The sequence below is a fragment of the Trachurus trachurus genome (assembly GCF_905171665.1).
Source record: "Trachurus trachurus genome assembly, chromosome: 2".
In the NCBI taxonomy this organism is placed as follows: domain Eukaryota; kingdom Metazoa; phylum Chordata; class Actinopteri; order Carangiformes; family Carangidae; genus Trachurus; species Trachurus trachurus.
Genome location: NC_139914.1, coordinates 7,944,692 through 7,965,796, shown reverse-complemented (window position 1 = coordinate 7,965,796; position 21,105 = coordinate 7,944,692). Strand labels below are relative to the sequence as shown.

The 21,105-nt window shown below is 43.3% G+C and overlaps 2 protein-coding genes across 2 annotated transcripts in view; both read right to left on the bottom strand.

Moving 5' to 3' along the window:
- Nucleotides 1-6,934: 6,934 nt before the first annotated feature.
- Nucleotides 6,935-13,681, bottom strand: LOC310999196 (ribose-phosphate pyrophosphokinase 2). The gene is made up of 7 exons (XM_083989520.1): nucleotides 13,391-13,681; nucleotides 10,521-10,704; nucleotides 9,250-9,348; nucleotides 8,795-8,919; nucleotides 8,517-8,690; nucleotides 8,269-8,428; nucleotides 6,935-7,909 (listed from the first exon to the last, which is right to left on the bottom strand). Exons 1-7 carry the CDS (start codon nucleotides 13,510-13,512, stop codon nucleotides 7,817-7,819), a joined length of 957 nt encoding a protein of 318 aa, XP_083845646.1. The 5' UTR covers nucleotides 13,513-13,681; the 3' UTR covers nucleotides 6,935-7,816.
- Nucleotides 13,682-17,918: 4,237 nt separating this feature from the next.
- The window catches only part of LOC310996529 (histone deacetylase 4-like), a 46,718-nt gene continuing 43,531 nt past the window's right edge, over nucleotides 17,919-21,105 (bottom strand). Inside the window, exons 22-26 of the mRNA XM_083985951.1 lie at nucleotides 20,544-20,662; nucleotides 20,267-20,400; nucleotides 19,644-19,728; nucleotides 19,007-19,151; nucleotides 17,919-18,502 (exon numbers count right to left, since the gene is read on the bottom strand). Of these exons, the coding sequence (XP_083842077.1) occupies nucleotides 18,463-18,502; nucleotides 19,007-19,151; nucleotides 19,644-19,728; nucleotides 20,267-20,400; nucleotides 20,544-20,662 (523 nt within the window). The 3' untranslated portion in view covers nucleotides 17,919-18,462. The remainder of the gene's footprint in view (nucleotides 18,503-19,006; nucleotides 19,152-19,643; nucleotides 19,729-20,266; nucleotides 20,401-20,543; nucleotides 20,663-21,105) is intronic.

Sequence of the window (21,105 nt, the reverse complement as noted above, 5' to 3'; positions counted from 1 at the left end):
GCTAATGGAGCGCATTGCAGCTGCTGCACAGATACCATGCATCTCCAAATTAGGTGATTCTGAACTGTACTGATACACTGGAGGATTTGAACAGGATGTTTTAGTCACTTTACAAAAATTGTGTATATTAGAGATACATGTTTTTGTAAAGATTCACTCTACAGCCCAACTGAGTAAGAGTCTGTCTGTAATGGATACCATTATGTAACAGCAGTGCATTATGGCTGTTGGATAATCTCCCTTAAATTCAAACCTTATTTAGTTTAAGGACTGCAGGCAGCTTCATCCATATGACGCTGTGCTGTATTAAATTACACTCTGAGGTCACATCCCCATGAGTACACACAGGCCTTGATCCTTAAAGCATGGCTGCTCACATGTTTGTCATCGCCATATGTCGATAGAACAACACCAGTGGCGAGCATTTGTTCCTGATGGCCTTTAACACGGCAGCAGAGGAGGAGACAAATGTTGCGTATTTTCAGCGTGCAGCAAACTCATGTTCTCTCTTTTTTTCCCTTCTATGACTGGTCTCTTGACAGCTGAGACAGCCAGCACCCAACAATACAACCACAGACAATCTACAGAGATATGGTTTGGACAGGAAACCATAATAATGACACAAACACGCTGCACACAAACATGTTTTTCCTGTTCAGCCCCTTCTCTCTGACGCAGAGGTGGTGAATCTCTCTCTAAAGCGAAATGAAAGAAAATCATCAGGTGTTTAATGCGCAGTCGATGGAGATGCAGCTCCTGGGTGGGTAGTTGCCATGGAAATCCACGGCGGACAGGACACAGGGTTTGTCTGTGTCAGCGAGCGAGGGAAAGGACAATTGACTGTAAATCAAGCTGCGTTCAGTTCGGAGACGACGTGCCTGCAGTGGAGACACAAGGCAGCAGGAGACAGATGGTGAAATACATCTATATAACATCATAATCTCCAGAGCGCTCCGAACACGCCAACAGGACGGGGAGAGAGACAACTCCACCGGGATAACAAGCATCCGACGACTGCCCAACCTCAGGAAGTGACTCAGCAGCAGCAGCTGTTGCCATGGGTTACCAGGCAGGCAGGCAGGCAGGCAGGCAGGACACCCGTAGGATCTCAACGAGCTTGGTGCTGACACATCTGACAGCCAACCCCCCCCTCCTCCTCTCCCAAATCCTCCCCCTGGATGGCAGCTCCACCCCATCTGCTGCTCCACCTTAAATCCTTGCCACACACTCTTGAAGGGCTCTGCTGCAGCCATGCAGCATGGCAGAGGAGAGGTGGGAGGGGCAGAATTGGGGGGGGAGAGATGGGAAACGGGAGGTGTTAATCCCATCTGAGGGAGGACCTGCAAGGTTCTGGCCCTGCGCTACCCTACTAACCTCCCCATTGAACATCTACCCCTCCTCCTCCTCCTCAATGCAGATTAATGCCTTATTAAGAGCAACTGACTTAACACCAATCCACTTACACTAACATGTTCAGATGTGCAGACTATTACGTAGCCTCAGATCAATCACACCACCGGCCCAGGTAGAAACAGCCATGTGTTCTGCCCCTCTGACGGTAGCTACACCACGTTATGCATGAGTGCAGCATCACCGGAAACATCTGTAACAAAGATGCTCCACCTCCAGCTCTCTTCCTCTCCACCCAGAATGGATTGATCTCCACGTCCATGCTGACTAAACCGATGAGGGGATGTCCTCCTTAAAATGCCCGGTCATGTTTGAGTTAAATGACAGTGCAGTTCCATGTCGGTAGCCATCTACAGGAAATGTCAGCCTCATCATGCTAATGACATTAAGGCTTTGGAGGCGGTGGCTAATTTAGGACGGTGGCAGTTCAGGACGAAGGCCCGAGTAAATCTCCCGCTGAGGCTGCACCCGGTTCTGGGTCATGGCACGCGCTCCCATAAGCCACTGCTCACCTATGCATTAAGCCAGCTCATAGATACGTACATGTGGAAAGTTACTGATTGACCTTTTTACTCTAACGTAAACAGCACAGCAAAGAAATGCTGCAGTGCATCCACTGTCATGCGCTTGTATTAAATAAGACCTTCTGCCTTTAATTTAGCTTAGAGGAGCCTGAAATGATCAAAGCTGCTAAATCCGGACTGTCTGCTTCCTGGATTGCAGTGTAATTACCCTCCATGTTTTTAGGCTCTCTGCAATAATAATTGGCTTTAAAAGTGAACTTCTTCGAGAACAGACCTCCATGACAGGTGGTTCAGCAACTTTCATTTCAATTCCCATCCACGCACTTTATCTCCTGTGCCGGTAAATCCCCCTGCGAGGCTCACCGTGGTCACGTTTAAGCCTTCCAGTCAAGCACAGCCTCATCCCTTAAGTAATGCTGAGGGATTGTTTGGCATCCGAGTGTCAGATAGTGTGAAAAGTGGGTTAGACTAAGAAGAGCAGCGCCGAGTGTAAGCTGCAGCAATATTACATAGATGTTTGGAAAAAGTGTAAAATGAGGCTGAGTCCACCTTTAGAGTGCGGGTTGTGATAAGAGCGTGGGATAAACATCTTGAGGCAGCAGCACACTTCTTTAGTAACAAATTCTTTTTTATTACAACATTTCACGGTTTTCCATTTCTGGTAATGGTTTGTGGCAGAGTAACATGACTGCTGGGACTTTTACAAAACTCCAAAGAATTTTGATCTACGGTTGAAAGCAAACACATGGAATCAATTGCCAGTAATTTTTTTTTTCCTTTTCATCATTTTGAGACAATTCAGAGACAGATTGCAACACGACAGTTATCCCGAATAAGTCATGACAAAAAGGGGCCAAAGTATGGTACAATTTAACCGTAAATAAAAAAGGTCCATTTGAGCATCTCCCAGATCTAGATGGAATCCGTTACACTGTTTTCCAATCCTTGTGTACATACAAAAGAAAAAACATTGTGACAGATAACAGTATCAATTTTTGGGGCATTTACAATTTGGCCAGCGTACAAACAAAGTTGTGCATTTTCCGAAAATTAGAAGACGAAAACAATAAAAAAAAACAAAAAAAACAAAGCTTGTCGCCTCAGCTTTGGCGCAAAAGCAGCCACACAGGAAGTTGGGTGATGGTGGTTTTTTTGGGGGAGACGATGATGAGCTTCCTGGGACGCAGGCCACACCCCGTCCCTCGGGCTTCTCCTCTGCACGTCAGTGTTGGTGGTTAAGGTGTTGAAGAAGGGACATGCACCTTTAAGGACTGTCTTCTGCAGTCCACCACCCCCCCCTTTCCTTTCCTCCTCTCCTGCTCTGCCTCGGACGAATCTTCCTCATCTCCCCGACAGAAAGACAAGCGTGAAGGGTGGTGGTGAAGGTGGCGTTCGCTGATGGAGCCGCGGTGGGAGTGGGAGGGACTGGGGGGCCGCCCGGCTGCCCTGACGAAAGACATCATCCGTCCACAGGCTGTGCAGCTTGGTTATGTTTGTCGTTTCATAATTTCGGTTACAAAGTTATACAGCTAAAAGAAGTGACTGAAAACAAGGCAATGCGGGAGGAGGGGGGTGTACAGTGCATGACGGGAGGGAGGGGCTTCACGATGTCGCCGCCTTCTCCTGTTCAATGGCTGGAGAGAAGAGAGGCAACATATGAGATCACAATGCAACAGCACTGAAACAGTTAAAAATATGATGTAATGCCTCAACACACACACACATAGAGCCACACTTACTTTCTTTTGAAGGCAGGGGGTTCTTCTCCTGCGTCTCTGTCTTCTTCAGCTTGGTCTTGTCGAAGCTGGTCACCTCTGAGATGTCGGGCTTGTCGCTCATGGTTGCAGAGAGTCTGGAAGGAGAGGAGGAAGGAGACGGTCAGACCTGCAGTCCTCCCCCTCACAGGCATTCATGTGCAAAGTACAAGTACTGATCACCTGTAATCCTGTCTCATCACAACAAATCCATAAATATATATAGATAGAGAGAGAGATATTCACCTAATGTCAAATAAATTGGTTGTTAAATGTCAAGATGCTTTAAGGAGATTAAAAAAACACCATGCATGTGGTCTATACTGACTCCAGATCAGTCGAAGGGCGTTGCCTAAAAATCTCAGTGGTAAAAAAAAACAAAAAAACAAAAAAAAACATTTGTCCAAACTAAATGCGCAACCGCAGACGACTTCTCCGTCTAAATGTGCGCCTTCTTTTGTTCGCCTGCGGTTCTAACCCAGCATGATTTGCCTGAACGATCCAGCCCCGTTATCCAGACGCACACAGCCCGGGATGCTGCACACAGGGAGGGAGACTGCTCCAGACAATGCAGCCGGGTTCAAGGCGTTCAAATCCGACATTTACATAACAATAGGAGTTCCCATGCTGGGCAGAGAGGGGAAAAATATTTCTTTAAAAAAAGAAAAAAGATAAAGAAATGCTGCGTATGTGCATATTTTCTTTTAAAAAATGAAACTAAAACTATAAGGTAAAGCTGATCACATATGTTTGATTATTAGTGTCCACTCTGGGGCTTTCCACATGGACGCTGTGTGCAACATCCGCATTCACTTGTCACGTACTTCTCCCCCTTGGGGCGCAATCTGTAGGAACCACCGCCCAGATTTGGCATTTTGCTCACTCATCCTGGTCGTGAAAAAAAAAATCCCAAGTTCATCTCCGCAAATTTCAATACACCCACCAAAAAGAGAGGAGAAAAAAAAAACATTTAAAAAAAAGAAAAAAAAAAGAAAAGTGCCGTGAACGCATCATGGCATCGTTTGGGGACCACCAGACGCATGCAGCTCGAGCGCAAACGCCAACAAAGGGAACAGGCATGATGTGCGTGCATGTGAGACAAAGAGAGGGCAACACATGTCTGCCCCTGCTGTCACATCTCACTCTGAGCTTCAACGACACAAAACCAAGCTGCGTTCACTGAAAAACCGAAAACAAATTCACATAATCTCGTTTGTTGTGCGCCTGGTTTTCTATTTGGCACCTCTTCTCTCCCCCAAAACTCTGCCCCCACCTCCCCTCATACGCACATTCATCACATTTCCCACACTCATCTGTCAGCTCCACTGTGTGTTAAAGCTGCAGCAGGTAAATCGCTAAGAAGTGGGTTCTTACCGAAGCGTTGGCTGAGAGGATTTCTGGAAGGTCTCTGGTCAGTGCGGTGCAGCAGTAGTGGTGCGTCTTTGCGCAAGCTTCAGATATAGTCAGAAATATGCTAATGACGCTGACATCACCGGCTCTCATCCATCCTCCTGTGTCCCCCTGCTGGACAGACACGGGCCCTGCATCCTCACATTGAATGCACAGGACTCAAAGCTTCATGCTGTTATCATCCAGAGGGGAAAAGGGAGTTTGATGTATTTATTGTGCGTTTTTAGTAAAAGCCACGAGGTGCTCTAGGCTACAACTCATCTCTTATTTAATCCCTAATGCACATGAGCAGCCACTACGTTTATATTTGGCATTATCGTAGCTGTTTCACTTTAAATAATCTACTAATGTTTCAGCATTTGCTCTGAAAATGACTCTAAACAAGCAGAAAGTGTTTCCTTCCTCGCTGCTTTCATCAGAGGCTGCGCATTCGTGTGGGAAGGGCGCCGCCTGGTGGCACTGTATCACCCTCCTCCCTCCCCTCCCACCCCCAGTGGATGAATCATTTGTTTGGTTTATTATTCAGCAGACGAAAGGCCAGTCTGTGCTTCTATTGTTTATCTACTGATAGATTTAGATTTGATCTTGAGGTGGAGAAGGAGGCAGCTGGGTGGGTTGGGCCTCATCCAGGATAAATCTGAGGGCTGAAATTAGACTATTTCTTCATGACATAATGGTTCATTTTATTTTTAAATCAGAGGGAAATAAATATTGGGAAAGCTGTAAATGACTCAGACACATGAAAAAAACATCTTTTTCTGTCTTCTACCAGCATCACTTCCTAGTTTTGAATGATTGTAGTGGAGAAAAATACACAATTCTTCAAAAAAATAGAAATATTCAAGTGCAAATACGTGAAAACTGGATTTCAGCGTGATCTTATATCAACAAACTTAAAGGGACAACGAGGAGTTTCTATTCGGTTATAAAAAAGTCTCACGTTAATGTGGATGAATCTCCGCTACCCACACTTGTTAATGGGCCCATTTTCGATAAATATATCGTTCTGTCTCTATCGTTATTTTGTTATTATTAGTGGTGGCGGAAGTGCTGGTCGAGCCGACCAGCGTTTCCTTCGTTGCGAATCATGAGAATAACGCAGCCGCATCGCCGTTTATGGTCGGAACTACGGTGGTATGTGAACCTCTTTGAACCTCTGACTTTAATTATTGATGAATGAAAGCATGAGTCCGTCTTGCGCCCGGTCAAAGAAATGTACGGTGCGCGCGGAGGCTCATAAATGTAGAGTGAAAACGCTTCGCTTTTCCAAAACTCCTCGTTGTCCCTTTAATCACTGGTTTGACAAAAATAATTAATCAATTAAAATAATAACACATCAAGGTCAACTTACTGGAATTTTCCCTCCACTACATCTGGTGAGATCACTTGTTTAAATCAGTGGCCGATGATGTCATGATGATGCCACCGCAGCTATCTCATCTTGCACGTGTGCCGCCCAGGTTGCATCATGGGAGGTGTAGGAATGTGCCTTTTTGAAGCCACTAATGTGGACATCTAATACTAAACAAAGGCGATGCAGGACAGTGTGTCTGTAAGCCATTGTCAAAGCTTTATTGTCAAGGAAACATCTTGTGTTACATATAAAAAAAAAAAAATTAAATCACTTTTTTCACCAACTTGTTCTCCACTTAGTGAAACCTGCCTCATCACCCACTACATCTGTGACAATTAAACTATCTTTATGACAAATCAAGGTTGAACTCTTAATAATACTAGAACCAAGCATCAGGCTCAATTACTTATGACCTTTTGGAAAAAATGGGCAAAACCACCCACAAACACCTCGCGTCAACAACAGATCTGTCAGAGAGTTCGGACAGTTGATATCAAGATTTTATTCATTTTAGCAGAATTAAAGGGATGTTAAAGGAGGAGGATGTTATACAGATGTGCCACCACTGGGTGACAGCAGCCTATTAGGAGAAATGACACTGCAGAGGGTGCAACAGCAGCACGTTTGGTGCAGCTCATGAAAAACCAAAAAATATAAATTGTGAATCAATTGAATTCATCTTCTAAATTTACTTTTCATCTGTGGTCACCTCAACACAATTCAACTTGTGGTCCGAGTCCTGTTACAGACCCCATGATAGCGCTAAGCATAAATTGTTATTACAATCAAAGTCCATAGAGCTTTAGCGAGTTAGGCTAAGAGTTAGGCTATAGCTATATTCAATACTTTTAGCAGCTGTTAAAGCAAACACTGGAGGGGAAAGGTGCACATTTTCACATTTTGTTTACTAATTTTTTTTTTTTTTTTACTTTGCAAAGCAGAAAAGGGCCAAAATATAAGGAATCACATGACATGGTGGAAATGCCTCTGTTAAAGTGAGGTTCAAATAATACACTATGTTACATAATGGACCCTTTGGTTGAAGTGAAGGCCAGGCCTCTGCTAATCGAGGCTGGGAGAAGAGGAAAAAAATGAACAAGAGGAAAAAGAGAAAGACAGTCATAAATACAAAGTTGGTCTTCTTCAGAGAAGGAAGTGATATTTCGCTGTCTCCCGGGTGAAAATGTCAAAGAAAACGTGTGTGGGACGACCGTTAGACAGCCGCGTGTGGTGGAGCCAGAGACAACCAGGCTTCTTCCAGCCGTTCTGGAGGATATGTGGCCAACGGTGCAGCCTGAGTGACCTGAGGGAGGGTGGGAGGGGTGGGGTGGGGTGTGGAGAGGGCCGTCGCCCCCTTTGGGTCTTTACAAAGGTACATGGCTGAAGAGGTAGGACACTGACTCGCCGTTGTGGGTTCTCCTGATCGCCTCCGCAAGGATCATGGAGATGTCGATGACCTGGAGGAGACGATAAACGCGTCACGTGAGGAGAATAAAACTTTGTTTCTCTTCTGAATGAACCGCTCATTCAAGTTTAAGAAAGTTTTTGAATTGAGGAAGAAGGAAGGATGTGTCATGCATTTAAAAATAAAACTGTATAAATAAACTAATTCACTGCTGCTGCTTTTTGTACCAGATCAACTTGACATCAGTTTGATTTTCTCGCTGCACCAGCTGAACACACAGTAGATAAAATGTGTCAGATATCAACATCAGACCAAAAGGTCAAAAAGAAAAGAAAAAGGTAGCAGCTCCAGTGTTGGTGCGACCTTGTAAAGGAAAAGCAAACTGTTGCATGTATTCATCAGAAGGAATACCTGAATTTTCGGGCACGCCTTCATCTTCTCCTCCTGTGGGATGGTGTTGGTCACCACCACGGCCTCGAACGGGGCGTTGTTGATGCGAGAAATGGCCGGACCGGAGAAAATGCCATGTGTGAGGATGGCATAGACTTTTATTGCTCCTGCATCTATGAGCCTGGAGGTTGAAAAGAAAAGAGATTTTAGAGATGAAGCACTTTTCTACTATTATTTGACGCAGTTTTCGTCTATAAAATGACACTGACTTGTCGGCGGCGTGGCAGATGGTGCCGCAGGTGTCGGCCATGTCGTCCACCAGGATGGCCACGCGGTCCTTGACGTCGCCGACCAGCACCATGCGGTCCACCTCGTTGGCCTTCTTCCTCTCTTTGTGGATGAGCGCAAACTCCACGTTCAGACGGTCTGCGATGGACGTGACGCTGGACAGAGATGAAGGCAGGACAGTGAGGATCTAAAACAACCCATGTGTGTGTGTCTGTGTGTGTGTGAGAGAGAAATGCCGTTTCTTATCACTGTATCTTACCGTTTCGCTCCACCGGCGTCCGGGGACACGATGATACAGTTTTTCCACTCAGGAATGTTTTCTCTGATCCACTGAAGAACAGCAGGTTCTGCATACAGGTTGTCTACAGCGATGTCGAAGAATCCCTTAAAAAACAAAACACCACAGTCACTTTCTTGCACTTTTAACTCTGAAATGCACATTACACACATCAATCAAGTTGTTTATTTAACTTCAACAAAACAATCTGCTAAATTATTCATAGAAAAATCAACACCGACACTGAAACAAAGCTTCTGTTTACATCCGTTGCTTCTCATCAGTATCAGTAACTGTATTTTCTTATCTTTACATCTTATGCACAGGTACGACAACAAACAAAACGCATGGAAACTATTCACATTAGCGCTACTAGAGGCTGTAACCGGACGCCGGGATCTTCTTCGCCACAGTTGTGTAACGCTTTGTGCACTGACCTGGATCTGTGAGGCGTGGAGGTCCATGGTGATGATGTGGTCGGCTCCGGCCACAGACAACATGTTTGCCACCAGCTTGGCCGATATGGGCGCTCGACTCTGGGACAAGCATCAAGACACAGCTTGAGGTGAGTGAGTAAGAGGAGAATTCAGAACTTTAAGCACTGCTCAGTCGGAGGGATTTATTTTTTATTTTTAGACAATGCTTTCATGGATCCATTCCCACTCACGGTTCTTTGAAACATTCGCTCTTGACCTCACGACAAACAAATCCGTTTGTCTTCATGTCGCTGAATATTTAGATTTAAACAAATGCCTGGTTGCTGTATCAACACCTCGATGGAGGCGTTCGCTGTCAGGGTTTCACAACTTCACCTGTAACTGAGCCATTGTGAGTCATTTCAAAAAACCTTGGCCCTGCTGCCGCCTCCAGCTCGCTCTGTTTCGCTGACGTGTTCTCTGAAGAAAACAAAAGCCCACAGTGGTGTCGATGTGCGCGTCACATCAGGCGCCTCGGGGGCCCTGTTGACAAAACACTCATCTCCCCGGAACAGATATGTGAGCTGCATTCAGAGGAGCCGAGTGTCGGAGAGAAACCTGAGATAATCCAGGGTTATTTAAAAAGCCCATTCATGGTTTTCTACAACGCTTAAAAACACTTGTAGAGCTGCATTGTGACGCCTGTAACCGGCACGTTTCACAAAAGCTGAAGTCTGCTCCTTTAGTCAACATGTGGATGAGGTAAGTCCAGATGTTTGCAGGGCTTTGAGCCTCCTAACACCCTCATGTGAGGCCAAGGAGGCACTTATGTATGTACAGAGCATTGGGTCATTGGAAACCTCAACCTATAAACCACAACTTTCCTTCCTGCTTCACGTGGACCTGATTATGCAGCTGCAGTTACATTAACAACTGAGGCAACATAGGATAATGATTTACACGATAACAGCCTCCGTGAACCAGTTTCTCAGCCTGCTGCAATGATTTGTGTGTCAAATGCGGATTTTCTGAGAGCAGAGAAGACTTTAATGTGGAGTTTCTCATTAATAAAGTGAGTTAACAGGTCAACCTGCAGCGCTGGAGGGAAATAATAACACTGAGTGCTGATTAATAAGTGAAGCTGCGTTGACCTTATTTGTCAGATTCATGACTTCTTGGAGGTACAAGTCAACAAACAAAGCAGAGAAGGAAGCAGACTTGCAAATGTCCAATAAATATGACAAATAGATTTAGGATGGTGTGTGTATGCATGTGTGTGTGTGTGTGTCTACCTTGTCCTTCTTGTCCTGCCGGGCGTAGGGGAAGCAGGGGATGACGGCGGTGACACGGGACGAGGAGGCGATCTTGCAGGCGTTGATCATGATCAGCAGCTCCATCAGATTGTCGTTAATTTCGCCACAGCCGCTCTGCACGATGTAGACGTCCTCGCCTCGCACGCTCTCCCCGATCTCCACACTGTAGAAGGACAGGGGCGCCGTTTACTACACGGGGACGTGTCAGCTGAAGGATTTAGGCTTCTAACTTGGGATGATGTGAACGTTTTTCTCAAATTAAATGTCATATTCTGTTTTTTATGACGCATCAGAGACATGTCCGTAAGCACTGCAGCATCTCACTCAAGCCCTGTATAATAAAGGTCAAGTATAACACAACAGCCTTGAATGTTTAAGTGATATATGCTGAGTCTTTTCACTAATCTGAAGATAGTTGGCACATACACTGGTAGTGTGAACCTGCCGGACACTGAACCCAGAGGAGGGGACATTCCTCGGTGGGAGACACCGGGTCAATCCCAACCTCCGTCATGTGATCAAACAATGTACAGTACAACTGTTCAGGGTGAGAGTCCAGTGAGAATGGACTCATCCCGAGCTGGAGCCACTAAAAGAAGCCAAAGCCGCCAGATGACGAAAACTCTGCTGAGTGAAAATGTGTCTAAAAGTGGCTAAACACAGATTGAATTCAGGAACTAGCTCATGACAGAAAAAGAAAAGTAACTAAGATAACTCAGATGGAGGACAGCAACTTTCTATGCTGACATGTTGTAGCCATTAGAAAATAATTCTGACACTTATTTGGATATTTTATCAATCAAATACAGTATGTCACAGTATTTTTTCATTTCATTGTAAATTGTAAATTGAATATACCTTTGGGATCTGTAAAAAGCTGTATAACATACATTAGAGCAGTTAACCTCTAAGCCTAAGCAGCAAGTAAATTCTTTATTTGGATAATCATCCTCGTGCAAATCAAACAAAAACCCTTCCTGCAATTTCATTCCCAGGAATTCACTGTCTTGGTATGTAACCTCTGCAGGTCACCTGACTAAAGCCTGTATTGGAGCTATGCTATCAGTGTACTCTTCTCACCTCCCTGCGAGTGTGTGAGGATGAGAAAATAATTGTTTTGCACGTTGTGTCGCCCAAACAGCTGCAGTTCCCTAGAGAGAAACCTTGGCATGGATAATCACGAGTTTGTCCTGGATTTTGGATGTTGTGGGTGGAAACATGACCAGCAGAGAGGGTCTTATGAAGAGATAAAGAGGCCGCGGCACCTGGTAAATCCAGGGAAAACAGTGTTGGAATGCAAACGGGAGGATTACAAAAACAACCTACGTAGTTTGGCGGATGCAGGATGCTTTTAGTGCATTACAGAAAGCATCAGTGACTGAATCCAGAGGGAATGAAATACAAGCCTGACAAAGTTAAAGCTGGGCTCGCTGAGACGCCGCATCACAAAGCACATTAACGCAGTGCATGCTTTTCCCATTACTGAATCACAGAGTAACACGCACTCCATGAGATGAGATGAGACGGCTGGAAAGCTGAGGGAATCGGTTCCTAAGCCGTGAATACAGACAAACACAGTTCAGCAAACTTGTGGCCAGGATGAGACCCAAAGGTCACCCCGCAGGAGGCCTCACACATGACCCCTGACCTTAGCTATTCAAGGCCAGGCAACAACAAAAGGCAGCTTAACTAATAAAGGTCCTTTGCAATGCTATGGTTAAAAGAGGCTAGCCTAACTGTTCCCATGCACACTGATTTATTGAACATGGCTGATTTGTAAATGTACACAAATTAAGTGCATGTGATGTAGAACTGTTCAGTGGCTTCCCTTGCAAAACAGCCAGCAATGACAACCAAATGTTATTCTAGCCCGTGCAAATTCATCATAATAATTTAAATGGCAGTATTTCCAACTCAATGTCTCTGAGCGAAGTCTACAAGAGCTGGGTTTGTTTATATTATGCAATGTAACCCAGTTTGACACTTGTAGGCTAATTGCTGTGAGCCATGTTGTCGTCTGTCGTTAGCCAGATAACGCACCGGTAAGTCCAAAGTAGAATGACACTTACATCAGCCTGCACCCATTATCGGACAAGCACGATAATTGATTAAATATTTCATTTGGGTAAAAAATTAAACAACATATGAAGCCAAACGTCGGTTTTTACTCTGTTGCATTATAGATATATGTATAAAACCCACTATATTTACTGGTTTCAGGGAACTCGCGGGCTAGCGAGTAAGTTAGCCACCTAGCTTGAGGTGTTACGTCAAATTTTGTACACCCCTCACAATCGGTTCCTACTTCAATATTAATAATGTTTTCCCTCATAGTAAACACTATAAGGGGGTATAAACAAACGACAGTCCCTTTTTTTTTTTTTTTTTTTAAATAAACGTAGTTCCTCCAAATAGTTTAGGTCATTATATTGGGTTTTGGGAACACTTTTCACAACAGGTAGCCTATAAATTTGCACTTGTTCACTTCTTGACACCGGAAATACACGTTAGCGTCATTAGCACGAAACACAACAACCTAGATAGCTTTGATTTATGTTGTCGGCTACAAAAAAAACAAAACAGAAGCGGGTTATCTGATGGGAAACTCAACGAGAAGAAGAAGTTGCAGTCCAGTGTTGGACACAGTGACATTAGCCTGCTACAAGTGTGCTAGCCTGCTGTGTTTACATGTGGCTAGCGAGTCACGTGTAGTTAACTATTGTTAGCTTCGAGCTAGCATACGCACATGGGAGGGGGGGCTGCCACCGCCGCGGATGAAGAAACACAAGCTTTTACCAGCTAAAAACATGCACATCACCTGTTGTATCTAAATGCCAGCGTCTACTCACCATGTCTCCTGGTTGCTGAATTTCTTCGTGATCACTTTGCCCAGCTCCAGCCCCAGCCGGTCGGCCACTTTCTGGGACAGGTCGTGGTGAGAGCTCCCGCTAAAAAGCACGATGTTAGGCATGTCCGAAAAAACGTGAAGCAGCTTTCCTCGAGAAAAGAAAAGAAAAGAAGGGTAGAAAAGAAAGAATAGGGCGTGTATCCCCCTCTAAAGGGTTACAAAAATTGTAAATAAGGTTGCTAATGTTGCAGCTTGAGCATTGCACTGGTGCAGCAGTTGGGGACCGTCGGCAGAGAGGAAATATGAGACCTGTATTTGCATGGTAGAAGGGAAGTGCCCTCCCCTCATTGGACGGTGTAGTAGTCCCACTGACACATGCACACTTAACTACACAAATGCCTATTTCTAATATTAAAGGCTATTTGAAATATGTGATGATGCTCCGTATTTAGCATTACGATTCACCTGGCTGTAGTTATGTAAAGCACTTATATTATTTCATCATCATCATCCTTTCAAAATAAAATGTCCTATTTGTTCAGATGTCAGGATGTAGGATGCAAGCTAAATATTCCTATTCCTTTCTATTATTAATCACAGCATAAAACATACATATATGAGCTTTACGTTAAGGCATATTAATTAAATATTCAACAATTCATTTTCCAGTCTTTTATTCATATGTAACCCTGTGCCTGCTGTGTATTCTGTCATTTGCATGTACTAAATGTAGGCTATCTATTTTTTTGGTTTCTGGTTTAGTCTTCTTTAACATATTTATCTGATGGTTCTCTTTCTCTCTTATGTAATAAATGTAATATATTTAAGATTTGGTGGTTTCAATCTGGGCTCTTGGAAATAAGAAAAGGGAATTTTACACCATTTAGTAATATTTTAGAAAGCAGACCAACAATGAAAATACTTGTGTTGGTGTGGCACCTTGGTTTTGAAACTCATCACAGGAATTTCCACCACATTCCTGCTACCTGAGGAATCAGATATATTTGACACATTAAAAAAAACAAACAGAACCCCCCCCCCCAAAACAACAACAAAGGAGCAAATGGCCTGATAGCAGCTGCTCTGGACCTTGCCTCCAACCCAGCGTGCACACTTGTGATATTGCATAATTAGATTTCCCACTCAGAGAGAAGTCAGCTGAGACTTTGTGCTCCTCATGTGTCTCCTCAAACCAAAGACCTGCCTTCTTCACTCTGCTGACATACTTCTGACCATCATTACTGTCATGTGCTGGGCGGCTAATTTACTCAAACCTAAGAGAAATCTCTGGCAGACACACTGGAAATAGCCCATAAAAGGATGATCATGGTTTCCAAGTTGTCCATTCTTTTACAATACGTTGCAGGAATTCCACTACGACCAGAACTATTGATTATTTACACTGGATTGTGCCAACATGGACTTTGAGTCATCGCTTCGAGTTGATAACCGCAGGTTTTCTGTCATCAGTCAGATAATCTCTCATCAAGAGCAGATATACTTAAAATGTCCTTAAAACTGATAAGAGGATTGAGTGAATTGACTTAATCCAGACTCATCATTGATAAAAAAAAAAAAAAAGAAAATCCTGAAATGGCACCAAACCGTCTCCAGTCTTGATGGTATTTAACCCCTGAACAGATTTTTATGTATTAAAAGTATAAAAAAGGCAATACAACCACAGATGTTTGTATTTTTCAGAAATATATTTTATAGATGATGTCAGAGATGAAATGTCCAAAGCGTAGGTCCCAAAGAAAGATAACATTTTTCATCAATAGAGACAAACAACAAACAAAAAATAACTTTTTAATCCATTTACATGTAAACCAAGAATTGCTCTTGAGCCACAGTGGTTATATATAGAGAGAACTGGCCGAGGTGGGTGTGACAATCAAACGACAATGCCCTTTTTTTTTTCAACCAACTGATATCCATCACTTCTCTACCTTTAATTGTGCCCGTTTAAAAACCCTTTGAAAGAGGAACATTCTTTGGGAGTCTTTTAAGATGTGAACGTAGCAGAGGTTTGGCAGAGCACATTTCTCTTAAACACAGTCTAAACAAGTTGTTAAGTGCTGAATCTTGTTAAAATCACTTATTGGAAACGATATTCAATAAGAACGATATCAAATGTTTCTCAGTGGAGTCATTTGGACAAAAGTCTTTTGAATCGTTTGAACACCAGAGAGGAAGAAAACCGTCCCGCCTGGTGCTCTGGGGGGAGTTGCCGTGGGAGGTTTTTGCTTTTTAAGTCCTCCAGTGTTCATCTTCTATTGTGCAAATACATTTTTATTACATAGACAAGCAGGCATGCTGACTCACAAACCATGCAAAGAGTTAAAGTTGGCGCGAGCAGACAGCAAAAAAGAAAAAGTAGTATTAAAGTTTCTACAAAAAACCTCAAATTCATATTTAAATAATAATAAAAAAAATGTTAGGCCAAATTAAACAAGTAACAAGTGGAATGTTTTGTTAGAACATGGAAAAATATCAACTTAATGTCAAAATTTACAAGTTTATAAAATGTTATCAACTTAAAATAATCATGATAGTCATCTTTAACCAGGTGTTGAACAAAGCAGTTGAGAGATGGGGGTTAATTCGAATATGATTCGATTTACTAGTAATGTCAGGTTAGCTGGATTCAAGCAGGAAAAGTGAAGAGGCTAGCACTGATGTTATGGACAGTCAAAGGTGACAGTGCAAAGCTGCAGTGCTCGGAGAGACTTTTTAAATTATCAGCTGATGTTTTTCCTGGTAAAAATTCCACTTTTCTTTTCATCCGTGTCTCCGTCTTTTCTTTTCCCGCGGAGGAAAACTTAGGTAGCTACATAAAACGGCCGCTAAACCTCTTGTTTTTTTTTTCTCTTTTGGGATGTGTGATGTCGTCACAGTCTAAAGGTTAAGTGCATATCACCCATGCACAAGAGGAAAATGTATCGATTAGGCAACAAAGTGATCAATTGTCTTATTCTGAAGGTTGTTAAAAAGTCAATTGCAGTGCCATATAATGACCACGGTTCAGTTAAGGGCAACAGTGCAGTTGATGACGAGTTAAATATGCTGCGTTTTTTTTTTCTTTTTTCTTAAAGTTCATGGAGTAATATCATACACCATACTGTTTTTCGCTCACAATATCATAGCTGTCATTAGTTAGAGTACATTTATAAATTTTCCATATACAAATCTCCTATAAACAGTACATGTTATAAATACACAAGAGATGAAAATGCAGAAAGGCTTAGAGAGCCGCAGAAAGAAAGAAAGAAAGAAAGAAAGAAAGAAAGAAAGAAAGAAAGGAAGTGTCGCTCCTTAGTTTTGATAAATACAAGAAAGAAAGAAAGAAAGTTTTTGAACAAGAGGTGACAATAGTACTAAATATGTGAATGGCAGCCCTATAACTATCCAGAAAACGGATAAAAACACAGAACAAAATCTATGGATGAAAAAAGTTAGAAAAATAATCTTGTACAATAAAAAATAAAAAGTGGACACGCTTACCAAACACATTTCTGATATTGTAAATCGACAACTTGATGTGGAAATCATACATGTAGATACAAACAGGCAATACTCCGTTACTGCCTCTCAAAATATATTCAATTCAATGTACATGACTAATGTTTAGCTCACACCAGTAACCAAGGTAGTTGCCAACCGGCGAAACATGGGAGGTCGATCAGCACATGGAAAGAAATGCTCACTTGATCTGTGAAGGATTAAATTAGTAAACATTGAACTGGGTACTGGGAGCCTTTATCTGCAAGGGCCAGTACGAGAAATGTTTGTCACCTTGCCAGCTTAGTGGAGTGAAAGTACTACTGTATATGCAAACTCATGCTTTGGCTTTTCTTGCTTGGCTTTCTCTTTTGGATAACATTCAAAAATCTTGCAGAAATGTCCGGTCTCTCTGCTCAAACGCATGCTTTATGTGTTTTACAAAGCGATGACTTCAGTTAAAGGGAAGCTACATTAAAGGCTAAACCTTTTTGACAGTGTTCAATCTAATTTCCTTGTTTGCAGGTCTCCACGTCTGCACCTTTTTCTACTGAAGCTGGCAACTACCTTTACAAAGCGTTTACTGTTTTTTTGTTTTTTTTTTACAGAAAAATAGATCCATCCAAAAGTAAAGTAACTCTTCAAGAGAGGCTGTGAGAGACATAAATCTTGTCTTCATCACGATCCAAGTAAACATGCTGAAAGATTGTTTTCTTTATTTTTGTCATTCTCGTCCCCGGGGGGGGACTTGAAACTCTCCGTCTCCCGCCCTCGCACCGTTCCCTCAGCGCGAGAAAAATCTTTTTAACTTAAGGCAATCTTTTCCTGAACAATCCTGAAATCCAGCGGACCCTCCCCAAGGCACTCCTCTCACTCGTCAACCCTCAACGACAGGCTGGTCCAGCACGGTGACAGTCTCACCGTCAAGTCTGTGTAAAAGCCTACTCAAACTTCGGCCGACCAAAGTCCACAGTGAATGCATCATGTAAAATATTATCTCAGTTGCCGCGATGCCCTTATTTCGTAGGGAAAAATAGTAAAGAGAAAAGAAAATCCCCGAGCTGCGTTCAACAGCCGGGGACGTCTGCTGTCCCTGGTGTCCATACCGAACGTGGTCAGCTGTGTAAAGCACCGTATGTTTCTGCACGGAGGTGTTATCACACCTTTCTGTGGCGAGACCTGATCTCGCCCCCCCCGCTGCAAACACACCCGCCCGCTGCCTCGGTCACTCGGTTAGCCGCTTAGCTGTTAGCGCTAACGTGGGGGTGCGAAGACTGACAGAAAAAAAATGAGTGTCTCTCTTAGCGAGTGCCGCCAAAGCAACGCTGTTATGTTTAATATGTTTGTTTTTTTTCCCAATCCAGTCCTCTGTCTCCTGATTGGCTCCCTACTCTGAGGCTGAGCCCACCCCCTCTCCCTCATTTTGGCTGAGGGGCCGCCAATCAAGGTGACTGACGTGGTGAGTGGGGTTAGGGGGACTAAATGAAGGGATCAGTCGAGACTCTTCGCAGCTCAAAGAGGCGTTCTCCGGAGAGGTCGATAGCAACAGTGTGACACCCTCGTTTCCCGCCGTTACAGTGGTTCCTCCTCCTCCATTGGCTCCTCCTCCGGCCTGGCGGGAAAATAAAACAGATATTAAACCCAATGCCGGACGACACAATCTGTGATCTGATGTCTTGCCCTGCAGCTCTGCTTTTACATGCAGATAACCTCCTGAACTTCATGGACTTGGGACTCACAACCCGCTGTGTGTTTGTTGAGCCTGTACACAAACTCCAAAATATTTTCACCTTTAACACACTTTGGTTTGGGATTATAAACGCAGCTGCAGGCGCAAAACTCTAAATTACAGAAGCAGTGTTTGTGAAATGAGTCACCCTGAATCCATTTATGCTTTTAATCAATGAATCATTACCCATTTCGTCAGTTGATTGGTCTTGTATTATGTGAATCTGTTGCGTATTTTAATTAGTAGCTGGAGATGCAGTGTCATTCTGTCCTTTTTACTGTTTTATTCATTTAAAGACACATTGTGTGAAATTTTATCCCATCCATCAGTGAGGTTTCAATTCTTTATGCTGCATTCACGTGGAGTTGGGCATTGGTGATGCTTTACCTCTGATCCATGGCGTTGGTGTTGGCCACGGACAGAGAGGCCATGGCGCTGACGGCTTCCGCCTCCTCCGAGTCACCTCGTTTGGCCTCCAGCAGGGAGAAGCCGAGGCATGGCGAGTAGCGGTGCACCGAGCGCCAGTATTTACCTGAGAGGGAGGAGGAGGAGGAGTGGTTAGAGGAAAGACAGAGAAGATAAAAGGAAGGGCTCATGTATTCTGCTGCTTAAAATATGTTTTTGTATGATTTAAATTAAAATAAAAGATAAAAAAAAATGATGAGACTTTTGTGTATTTAATTTAATTTATTTGAAAATAGACAAAGAAGTACAGTGGAAACCGCTTATAGTGGTCACGGATACAGTAATCTATACATTACTGTGCTGTATGTGTACAGTATTTGAGCTATGTCTGTGCAGTAATTAAATAATGGTGCCCCTTGAAAAGCATTTGAAACAACTGTACCATGTTTGAAACATTAAATAAAATTCAATAAACTCAGTAGCTGTCCGTTTTGTTTCATTTTTCTCATTGAAAACTATACAAATGACATTTAGATGATAAATCTATGGTTTCCACTGTATTCAAAAACCTGTGTGCCCTGTGTGTGTGTCGGTGCCATGTTACTGAGGCTGAACTCACTGTGAGTCTCTAAGACTTTCTCCAGAGAGCGCACAGCGTTGGGGTTGGGCCTCTGCTCGAGGACGGCCTTTGGCAGTGGGTCCAGCTGCACAAGGAACACACACACACACAAAGAAATATGTAAACAACACAAGCATGTTACCAGGCTGCACTTTTAATTCTTTCCACAAGGAGTCGACCTTGAAATATCGAACCATGAGTTAATTCCTCTTAATTCCTGCTTTGTTTGCAGAATAAATCAAGACTTCAACATGTTTACAGCAGAATTGGTCATTTCCTGATTTAATACAGTAAAATATTACCATGTGAGTCTTCTGTTATAACACCTGACTCAGCAGCTCTGTCCTCACCACTGTATAACATCTACTCTGTATTTTATTTTCACTGCGTAGCCAAAACAGCAGATAAACATGAGATTAAAAATAGATTAAATATCTACTTGTTGAAAATGACTTCACATGGGTTTGTGAGGCAGATTTTAACACAAGAGATGCCTGGCTAACACCCACAACCCGACGCTCTGCTTTGTCCCGTTTCATTTCCAGCTTCGACCCTTTGATTTTAGCATAATGAACATTAATTAGGATTCAGATCTTGTGCGCTGGCAGAAGTGACCTCCGTACCTCCTGGCCAAGCAGGGCGGCCACACAGGCCTCGGAGGCGTCACAGATGGCAGTGAGGTCGTGACCCCCTTCCAGAGCCAGGACCACCCGGCCTCCAGCGAGGGTCATCAGCTGCCTGGTCAGATATCCAAAACCTGGAGAAAGGTTACAGGAAGGTGGTGAACTTATGGAAATGAGCCTGACAGCAGTTCAACTTAATCTGCATTTGAGCAGTCTGTGTTTTCTTTGTGCTGGAGCTGGGAGATAACAAACACACTCCTGACAATCTCACACTCACATTTGGACGTCAGCGTGTAGCCGCCCAGAGGTGGAGGGTGTCCCTCCACGGCGTCGAAGCCCGAGGAGACCAGCACGATGTCCGGAGCAAACTCATTGGCTATTGGCATCACCACTGACCTGAGATCAGGAGGGCGGAGGACAAAGATTACACAGGGTTGGAGCCAATATTTCAATGTGAATGGAGAAGATATTCAAGAATAAAGATGAGATTATTATTTATTTTATGACCTAGAAAACTTTTTTTTTCCTGGAGGAGGATTCGTCTTTGCGGTTCTTATCATTATTCATGCAAACATCAGCCATTTTCTTTATTTTATTTGTCTTATGAGCTAATAAATTAAATATCTGAGTGTTGAAAGGTAAGTCAAACAAAACAGGCCTTTAGGAAATTCTGATAAATATGTTTTACAGTTTAATAATTTAGTTAAAAACACACTGGTTAGTTGTATCCCTACTCATAACTCTGGGAAGACCAACTAGTTTGTGTGTGTGTGTGTGTGTGTGTGTGTGTGTGTGTGTGTGTGTGTGTGTGTGTGTGTGTGTGTGTGTGTGTGTGATTT